This window comes from Myotis davidii, unplaced genomic scaffold, assembly GCF_000327345.1.
Source record: "Myotis davidii unplaced genomic scaffold, ASM32734v1 scaffold309, whole genome shotgun sequence".
Taxonomy (NCBI): Eukaryota; Metazoa; Chordata; class Mammalia; order Chiroptera; family Vespertilionidae; genus Myotis; species Myotis davidii.
In genome coordinates this window covers 1,118,284-1,129,115 of record NW_006383013.1, presented here as the reverse complement: position 1 = coordinate 1,129,115, position 10,832 = coordinate 1,118,284, and the positions used below count along the sequence as shown (strand labels likewise).

Genomic DNA, 10,832 nt, shown 5'->3' with positions numbered 1-10,832 from the left:
CAGAAAATTCAACAAAATGAGAGAAAAAAAGAGACAAATATTATCAATCCAGCAGGATCCAAAATCCTACTAACGAGTTCCAAAAACAGAAAACAAACAACAAAAAAATTAAAGAAGAAATAGCACAAAGAAATTTCCCAGAGTTAGAGTTTCTAATCTCCACACAGTAAGGGCCCAGTTCACTCAGTATCCAGTATAATTAACAAAACAATGCAACAACAACAACAACAAAACCACTAAAATTTTAGAATACCAGGAATAAATCCTGGCCGGTATGGCTCAGTTGGTTGGAGCCCTGTCCCATACACTGAAAGGTTGTGGGTTTGATTCCTGGTCAGGGCACATATCCAGGTTGTGGGTCTGCTCACCAGTCAGGGTGCATGCGGGAGGCAACCAACTGATGTTTCTAACATTGATGTTTCTCCTTCTCCCTCTCCGTTCCTCTCTCTCTAAAGTCAATAAAAATAAATCCTCCGGTGAGAGCTTAAAAAAAAAACCTAGAGTACCAGAAATAAAACAAAGTTTCTGGCAGTAGGGAAAAGTCATCTAAAAAGGAAAAGAATCGGAGCAGCAACACAACAACTGTAGTACTAGGTGACAGAAGGAAATAGAACAATGACCTAAAAACCTTGAGGAATAATTATGTTCAACTTCAAATTCCATATCCAAAGTATTATCACACGTGAGGTTAAAATAAAGACATTTGCAGACATGCAAGGAATCAGAAAATTTACCCTCAATATACAGTTTCTTAGTAAATTATTTGAGCATGCACTCAAGGAAAAGGAGGCACTAACCCACAAACAGGAAGCCATGAGATTCAATAAACAGTGTATCCAAATCCAGGAGGATAGTCAAGGGAAATATGAGAGCAACAGCCATATGGCAGATCTTGAGAGCAACCAACCAGCCAACCAGCCTAGGCAAAAGCAAGAGAATGCATGAATTTGGGAGAGAGATCTCCTCAAGAGTAATAGGTGTTTTGGGGACTGGAGTTGAAAGATTATTTTAAAGATTTTGCAAGAAGAAAGACAACTGGAAATTCTGAAAAAAGTTATTACATTAAAGAAAATGTAATCACAGCACACTGCTTACCTCTACAACAAACAACATTGTTTACTGATGTATCAAAATAGTGATATAAATATATTGAGCAGATGGGGTTAGAGAGTAGTATAAGAACGAATAAACCTCTATCAGAACAGGAAGTACATATATAATACCTAGAAAGTGTAAGTCAAGAAAGCAGCAGCATATTCGTCAGTGATATAAAAATAACTACCAAAAGAAACAGCTAAAGAATAAAAGATGAAAGATGCTATTAGGAAACACATCTAGGTGGCTTTGAATAGTGGATGGTTAATTTTCTTTTTTTTTCTTTCAGACTATGTGTATGCATCACTTTGATAAAATGTAACATGTAATTCTTTTGGAAGCACAGAGAAAGGATTAGCCCTAACCAGGAGAAAGTCTTCTTGTGAGTTGTAAGGAAGAAGATGAGGATAGTAAGATGAAGGAAAGATGAAGGTAGGAAGTTGAGTTTTACTTGGCCTGAAAGAAATCTAAACTAAAGCTATAAAGAAAAGAAAGTTTTTAATAAGACAGAGAAAGCAGCACTAGGGTAGATGGTCTATCCAAAATAGTGCAGGCTTGGCACAGCTATTGTTGGGCAAAGGGAAAAGGAGTTGACTGGAGACTGGTCAAAAGGATGCATCCAAATGCTAAGGATGGAGACGACACATTTACAAAGAGCAAAAAGAATACAGTTTCAGAGCTTATGATGATTTGGTTCCTTTTCTTTAAGTTATATTTGTTAAAGTGCCTGGAATGACATCTTAAATCATTAAATTTGTATAAAATCCTCTGCTTTGTAGTCAATTCAGCAATTATTAGTTCACATAAGTGATAAGACTATCCTCTACAATGTACAAGAGTCACTAAAGAGCCCCTGTCAACACATTATCTTATATTAAAATCAATTTCTGAATATGAATGAACTGCCTTCCTAACTAAATTATGAATGCCTTGAGAATTTTATCCATAACTGAGACATTTTGGGATAAGGAACACTTATTGTCAGGTATTGTGTTAGTGCTGATATAAAGCTCAGAGAGTTCAGGGTCTATAGGAAGAGTAAGACAAGTAAATCAACAAGTAGAACAAAATGTAATAAATTTGGGACATTTTGGTCTTGTTCACTGAGGTATCCCCATTGTATGACTCACTGAAGGATCTCAACATATTACTGAAGTGCACTCAATTCCCAGGGGTTAGGAAAAACAGGAATTAGTAAAGCAAAAGTGACAGGAAAGGGATTCCAGACAAAGAGAAGAGCATATATAAAGACCAAAGGAAAGGGAAAAAGGAAGCGGAAGCACTAAACGTGTATAGCTAAGAAGGAAGAGAACATGGCAGAAAAGTTCTGCAAGCTTCATGCCTACACATATAATATGCAGTTTCCATGAAAAGTATCATGCTTTGCTTTCAGATTAAATTGCTGATCAACAGCCAAGGGTCATCATTTTATTTTTATTTTGGGAATCAGAAAATGTTAAACAAATTGAAATATATCTTCAACACTACATAGAAATGGCAATTATTTATCAATAGTGCACTTTCATATTTTCAAAGTTCAAGGATGTTATGAAATCATAAAACTATCAAAACCTTTTAGATTTATAAAAGTAAAGAATTTTTAGGCTTTTGAAATAAATATATTAAGAGATACTCATGTTAAAAATATGTACAAAATAAAGCATCTTTTACATAAATACAATTAAGTACTATGACTTTTTAACATATAAAAGCATGTATTTGAAATAAAGAAAAAACATAGTATCTATTCACTAAACACAATCACACCAAACACATGCATTGCGCACTGGTTAGATGAAAAAAACACACAAATATTTGAGGTTTAAATATTCAGAAAATTTTTGTTTGTACAGTTAAGTATTTCAGAAACCTCTAAAAAATAAAAACCCTAAAACCAGGTATGAAACCATTAGAATGAGGTATGAAGACTTCAAAATTTGATATTAAAAATACTCCAAATTGGGTATGAAAACTTAAAGTATGTAAAATTACAAATACCACTAAACAAGTTATTATCTGATTATCACCATGCTTATATAAACATATTCAAATCAGCAGACCACAGGAATTACAACATATTAAATTCTCAAATCAAATTCCCTTTTAGTTTTCATATAAAATAATGCCAATTTTTAATAGGTATATCCAAGATCCTAAAATCAAAATACCCCCCAAAAGTAAACACTATAAAGAGGAACAACCATGACAAATGGGAGCATAAGAAAAGCTTCTTTAGTAGTCCCTTGCTAATCTTAGTGAGACAGCTACAGAATGGAAGAGGTCCACAATTCTAATATTAAAGCCAATCAAAAAGTGGATGGGACTAATCAAAAGTCTTGATATTATAAAGATATCAATTCTTCCTCAAAATGGTCAATAGATTCTATACAATGCCCAAGTTCCAGCAGGTTTTAAAAAACTGATACGCTGATTCTAAGCATTATACGGGAAATAGAAAGGACCAAGAATAGTCAAGACAATCTAGATCAATGGTCAGCCAACTATGTCTCATGGGCCCAATCCAATTAATAATGACCTTTTTACATTTTTAAAGGTTGAAAAGAAATAAAAAGAAAAACATACTTTAAAAAATATTTTTAAATTGATTTTTTAGAGAGAGAAGAAGGGAAAGGGTGAGAGGCAGAAAGAAACATCGATCAGCTGCCTCCTGCATTCTCCCTACTGGGGACCGGGACCGAGCCTAAAACCTGGGCATGTGCCCTGACTGGGAATCAAACCAGCAACCTTTGGTGCAAGGGATGACGCCCCAATCAGCTGAATCACACCAGCCAGGGTTAGAAACATTTTTTAAAATATATTTTTATTGATTTTAGAGGGAGGGGGATGGAGAAGGATAGAGAGATAGAAACATGAATGAAAGAGAAACATCATCAATTGGCTCTCTCCTGCACCATCCCCTTACTGGGGATGTAGCCTGTAACCTGGGCATGTGCCCTGACCAGGAATCAAACCAGTAACTTCTTGGTCCATGGGTTGACTCTCAACCACTTGACCACACCAGCCAGGTGGGCTAGAAAAATATTTACCATGTGGTCCTTCACAGAAAAAGTCTGCCAACCTCTGATCTAGAAATAGAATTGGAGGAATTAACTAAAAGATATTAAGGTTTATTATAAAGCTACAGTAATTACAACAATGTGATATTTGGTGCAAGGACATAAAAATAAACCAAAGGAATAGTGTCCAGAAACAAGTCTACACATATCATTACTTGACTTATGAGAATTTTGACCCCTACTTCATACCATACATTAACAAAAAAGCCAATTCTATATGGATTATTAATTTTAAAATAAAAGGTAAAACAATAAAAGAAAGAAGATAAAATACGATAATGTATTTATGGCTTTGGAGTAAACAAAGATTTCTTAAACAGGACACAAAAAAGCACTAACCACAAAGGAAGAAAAGATCAATACATTAAAATTACAACTAAATTAAAATCAAGAATTTCTATTTACCAAAAGACACCATTAGCCCATGGAGTTCACTGGATCCAACTGTAGTTTTTGAGGGTTTTTTAAAACAGTTTATTTGCAGAGATTAATATTTCATGATTTCTTTTCTTTTTAATACTCACCTAAGGAGTGAGGATATTTTTCCACTGATTTTTGAGAGAGTGGAAGGGAGGGGAGTGAGGGAAGGGAAGAATAGAGAGAGAGGAGAAAGAGGGACAAATATGGATGTGAGAGAGACACATTGACTGGTTGCCTCCCACACATGCTCAGATTGGGGGCAGGGATTGAACCTACAACCCAGGTATGTGTCCTTCAATGGGAATCAAACCCACGATTCTCTGGTGTGCAGGCCAATGTTCTAACCAGTGAGCCATGCCAGCCAGGGTTTTTGTCTTTTTTCTTACCAGCCTTCCAGGGAACAAAGAGAAAATTTATTTTTTAAAAAACAGAACAAAATTTAAACCATCTTGCAATTACCATATGGGTCCATTGGATCCTTTCACAAATCTATGATATAAGATCTTAAGTGAATTTTATTTTTTTCTAGATCTTAGAACATTTTGTGATTTCCTTATCTTAGAATTCATTAATACTCATCATTACTTATTAATTATCCACAACGATGCCAAAGAAGATTGAAATGCAAAGACAACAAAAGAATGATAGAATTGCTAGAAGGATGAGGCAACAGTGAAATAAACTGTCACACCCCTTTGCTTTTAGACTTTATTCAGCACAACTGAAAATTCAGAAATTTTCATCTCCTGACTATAAGGACAAAGAAAAGCAAAGTGACAGAGGAAGTTGTATCAATACTATTAGATGAATCAAAAGATAAATGTCTCTACAGGTACACTCTAGGCTCTAATAAAGATGTGAAATTTATCATAAGTAAAATCTCCAGCCATATTACAATACCATTAAGCATCCACCAAGGTGGCTAAAATTTAAAAGTTTAACAATACTAAGTATTGATGAGGATGCAAAAAAACGGGAACACAGAATCACTGCTGGTGAGAATGTAAATTAAAACAACCACTTTGGAAAACTGTTTGACAAGATCTATCAAAGCAGAACATATAGCCATGATCAAGCAATTCCAATCTTTGGTATATATCTAATCTAAGCAAAATTAAACATCCACACACATATGTGTATGCATCTAAGATGAGACATATAGCACCAAAAGACACACAGCAGTATTTTCATAATAATAACAAAACTTAAATGACCGTCAATATCAGAATGGATAGACTGTGGTATATTCATACAATAAAATATTGTACAGGAATGAGAATGAACAAACTACAGCTACACACAACATGGATGAATCTCACATTATGTCATGTGAAAGATGCCACTCAAAAGAGTACATGCAGTATGATTCCATTTATATAAAGTTCAAAAACAGACAAAGCTAATCTGTGGTATAAAACGAGAAAATGGAAGGGACATGAGGGGGACAACTCATACACTAGAATTTCTATTTCTTGATCTGAGTAGTAATAACATGGGTGCGTCTACTTTGAACAAATTCACTAAGCTGTACTTACAATCATATTTGAGAGTGCTGACCAAAAGAGGGCAATTTAGAATATTATTTATAACAAAGTGGGAACTAGATCTATGGTCCTCTGCCTCTGAAGGAGACTTGATGAACCAAAAGCTCCTCAAAGGACAGTGAGCAATAAAGCAGGAGGAGGTTGGAACCAATGTTAGTGTGAAAAGAATTTGAGTTTATGTGATGGCAGAGCAGAGTGGATAAAGAAGGCTGGGAAAGAAGAGGATCATCTTTAAATAAGTGTAGGAGCACACCGTAAAAGAGAGAAGATAATTCATGATGTGTTGTATCATAAAAGTAGATCTAGAGTCAACAGGTAGAAGTTACAGTAATATATTTAGGGTCAATGTAAGAAATAAACTTTCTAGAAAACTGTCAGTATTTAAGCAGAGTCCATCAATTGCTTGTCACAGAAAGTACAATGAACCTGTAAATGCATCAGAAGCCTTGGATTCTAATCCCATCTTAACTATTTGCTAGCTATGTCATCTGGGGCAATTTATTTATAACCTCTCCAAAGCTCAGCTTCCTTATCTACTTACCTCAAGAGATCAATGAAAGGAATAAGGTAATATGCACAAGATGACAAACTAAAATACCACACAACTGTGAGTTGCTATAGAGGGGATACTGCATTATATCATTGCTAAGATCCTCCTAGCGCCATAGTTATTAATTGTATCACGAGATAAGAAAATAACTTAAAATAGGTCCTAATTTACAAACTTAAGATTTGATAGGCAAAGGAGAGAAATGTTAATATGACAGGAAAAGAAGGGAACAGGAAATCTTTGTTTCATGAGGGGTTAAAAATGTGTTTCTCTGATAGCAAATCAGTAACCAGATCTACAAGGAATACTCAATCCAGTAGAAAAGTAGGAATTCAAATCAAGAAGATACACATACCAAATAAATAAAGACTACAAATGTATTTGTAAGTTTGCACGTCACTGAGAGCATGAATATCACTGAAACCTGGCGTTACATACAGTACTTAACTAGTGCTTTTGCTCTGATTCTCTGGGTATAAACTCAGGCTCCACTGTCCCAGTGACTCAATCCTGAGCAAGTTACCCAATCCTCCCAGCCCATTTGTAAAGGGTAAAAGTAGGGTATACAAATTCACAAGTTGTTGAGAAGACTCCATAAGACAATGTATATAAAGTCTCTGGCAAGGCTTCTAGTACCCAGAGGAACTCATGTTAATAGTCTCTGATTAGCTTTGATTTTGGATTAAGTTTGTGCTGTATTGTTTTCAGAATTGTAAACTTGGGGAACAAATAAAAGATATGTTTTGTTGTCAATTGTTGAAATCAGGTATAAATTAAAAATGATGATGTAGATCCACTGACACTAAGATGGAAAATTAACCAATGTACTGATAGTGGAAAAAGTTATAAGACAATATACGTAGTATGATGCCATTTTTAAAACATTTATTTTAAAAACTATTATCTCCAAATAATAATCGACAGTGGAATTAGGTGACTTTAACTTTTTCAGCCCTCTTCTGTCCTATCTAAATTTTGTATAAGGAGGATGTATGAATATTATAATTTCCAATTGGAAGAAAATCTTATTGAAATGTTTTTTCTGTAGGAAAATTATCCTTTAGGTCAACCCTGGGAGAAAAATATACTTTTACAAACTTAGAAAAATGAACTTAACATCTTTTAAAAGGTAAATAGAAAAACTCAGGAACCACCAGTAAATTTTTGTGTGCACTTTTCTACATAAAAATGTGGTTCAGCCCAGTCGGAGTGGCTCAGTGATTGAGTGTCGACCTATGAACCAGGAGGTCTCGGTTTGATTCCCAGTCAAGGCACAGGAGGGGGCATGCAGGAGGCAGCTGATCAATGATTCTCTTTCATCATTGATGTTTCTCTTTCTCCTTTCTTCTCTGAAATCAATAAAAATATTTTTTTCTTAAAAAAGTGGTTTAGACAAAAGAAAAACATCTCCCAAATTGAGGAACATTTATCTGTTCTGTTATATGCACTGCTATAAACACAGAATAGGAACTTAATAAATATTTGCTGAACAAATGGGCAAAACAAAAGTTTTATATACCTTTATACTAAATTTCATTGCCTTATTTCACTACAATATTGGCTTATTCATCTTTATCTCCAACAGTTAGCTTATAAGCTAACAAAGAGAAGTTATCAATTAAGTTATTTATCAAATAAAAAAAGAAAAAAAGATAATTAAGTCTAATCAATACTACTTCTGAAGCTGAAACGTCAGTAAGAAATTGATAAGCATCACTCTGAAACATCCATTCATTCTACACCATAATCTCTACATATAGGATAAAGTAGTAACATCACAAGAAATGGTTACCATTTCTAGATTTCATTATGTCTAATAAGTGAACGCTAGCATAATTAATTGTAAACCAGGATTGTGTTTAGATTAAAAGGATAAAGTGAGTACCAAAATTGCATAAATGAAGTTTTTTATACCATCAAGGCCTACTCAGCCTAAATCAACAAATCAGCCAAACCAACCAAACAAACAAACAAACAAGTCAGACCTACCTTGGCCCTTTTGGACCTTCCATGTAACTGCTTCTAGGAGGATCTGGAAGCAGTCCACCTGACCTCACTGGCATGTCCTTGACTGCAGTGATTTGCTGAGATGGAGCAATTGAAGACTCCCCAAGTCCTGGCTCAGACGAGAACGAACTGTATGGCAGAGTAGACTTGCTCAGAGGAGCTTTAGAATTCCCTTGTTCTGAAGGGCCAACAGCTGATTGCAATGGAGGATGGTAAGCTGAGGGTGGGGCTGAACCAAAAGACACAGGAGTGGGAAGTAATGCTGGTCTAGGTTTCTCTGGAAGTTGTGAACTCTGAGAATTAGAGACTGATGGAACTGGGGCTGTTGTTAATTGAGGAGGTATCCCTTGTGGAACCCCAGGGGCAGGTATTCCTGGAGGAGGTGTGGCTGAAGATAATGGTGGAAGGGGCATGACAGGTGGAGGTGCTGTTGAAGAGAGAGATGGTGGGGGAAGAACTGGTGGTGGCCCCACAGAAGAGAGGGGAGGTGGGGGAAGAACTGGTGGTGGCCCTGTTGAAGACAGAGATGGAGGCATCACAGGTGGGGGCAGAGAGGTTGGTAGAGAAGGTGGCATCACAGGTGGGGGCATGCCAGGTGGTGGCACTGAAGTAGGTAGGGCAGGGGGCATTACTGGTGGTGGCAACGATGGAGGCAATACCGGAGGAGGCATTGTTGGTAGAGGTGGAGGCATCTGAGAATACGGAACAAAAGGAGGTGGCATTGACATGTTTCCCATATACTGGTTCTTCATATTCTGAAATGAATTGACTTTCTCCTGCAAATAGGTCTGAGTGGCTTTCATATGCCCCTGCCATGTTTTCCATTGCTTTTCATACTCCTGAAGTTGATCTTTATGCGGATAGGAATGAAGCTGTTCCTCCCACAGCTGAAACTCTCGCTCCCATTCTTGGTAGAGATGTTGAAACTGTTGCTGCTGCATCTCATAATGTCGCAGTTGCATATCTACAGACATGGTCTACAAATAAAGGGATAAAAATTATTTCAAGACATTCGTATAAGAGAATAACAAGATAAATATTAATGAATCAAGGACATATGAAGTCTTAGGACATTAAGACGCTAAAGATTTTGGGAGGATAAGGATAAGCTTGTTAAATCCATTTGGTGATGATCATTTTTCTTTCTTCCTTTGACTTAATTATATAGGGTGGGGCAAAAGTAGGTGTATAGTTGTTCTTATGGAAAATAATACCATAATTAAATAATAATACAAGAGGAGAAACCAAGATGGCAGCATAGGTAAACACTGGAAATTGTTGCCTCGCACAACCACTTCAAAAATACAACTAAAAGACAAAACAGACATCATCCAGAACTACAGGAAGGCTGGCTGAGTGGAAATTCTACAACTAGAAGCAAAGAGAACAGCACACTGAGACTCAGAGGAGGTGCGGAAGTAAAGTGCAGAGGTACAGAGGCGCACGCGGAAAGGGCTGGCAACTGAGGACGCCGCTGTCTTTTTCAATCTGGAGGGAGACACAGGTTCCGGACTGCTTTGAACGCCAGTTCCAGGCGAGTCTCTGGGGACCCAGACTCATACGGGGAGAAACTGGACTGTCTGGCACCGGTCGGAACTCGAGGGCAGCTTTCTCTCCAAGGTGCTTGCAGCGATTACCACAGGACACAGAGACACAGAGCCTCTTAGGGTAGGACTGAGGATCAGCCATAGCTGTTTGCTCCGCCCTGTTGATTTCCTGAGACCCCGCCCCACCCAAGCTGTGCACAGAGGCTTTTGCATAGGAAAGGCCTGGCCCTTTGCAATCTGAAAATTACCTAACAAACTGCAGCTGGGTCAGAGAGACCCAGAACATCCAAAAGAAGGCCCAAAGGCTCCACAGCAGCTTGCATTGCTTCACAGCTGGGCCTCATGTGGGCATCTCCAAACCCCAAACAAAGAAGAGGAATCTGCAGATCTCTTCATAGCTCCTACTGTGTCGCATCAGGCAGAGGCTAAATTAGCACCTCCTTAGAGATCCAAGAGCCAGTGTACCAGGTGGTCAGAGTGGGACCATCCAGATTAAAACTCCTCAGATCCATAAGGGGGCAGACTCAGTGACCACCAAAGCCCCACTGAAGCAAGTCTTGCCCCATAAGGGTGTCTCCAGCACACCTGATCA

At 37.2% G+C, this 10,832-nt stretch overlaps 1 protein-coding gene across 1 annotated transcript in view; it reads right to left on the bottom strand.

Moving 5' to 3' along the window:
- YLPM1 (YLP motif containing 1) overlaps positions 1 to 10,832 on the bottom strand; it is a 55,434-nt gene that overhangs the window by 36,777 nt on the left and 7,825 nt on the right. Inside the window, exon 4 of the mRNA XM_015558020.1 lies at positions 8,676 to 9,670. Coding sequence (XP_015413506.1) covers positions 8,676 to 9,670 — 995 coding nt within the window. The remainder of the gene's footprint in view (positions 1 to 8,675; positions 9,671 to 10,832) is intronic.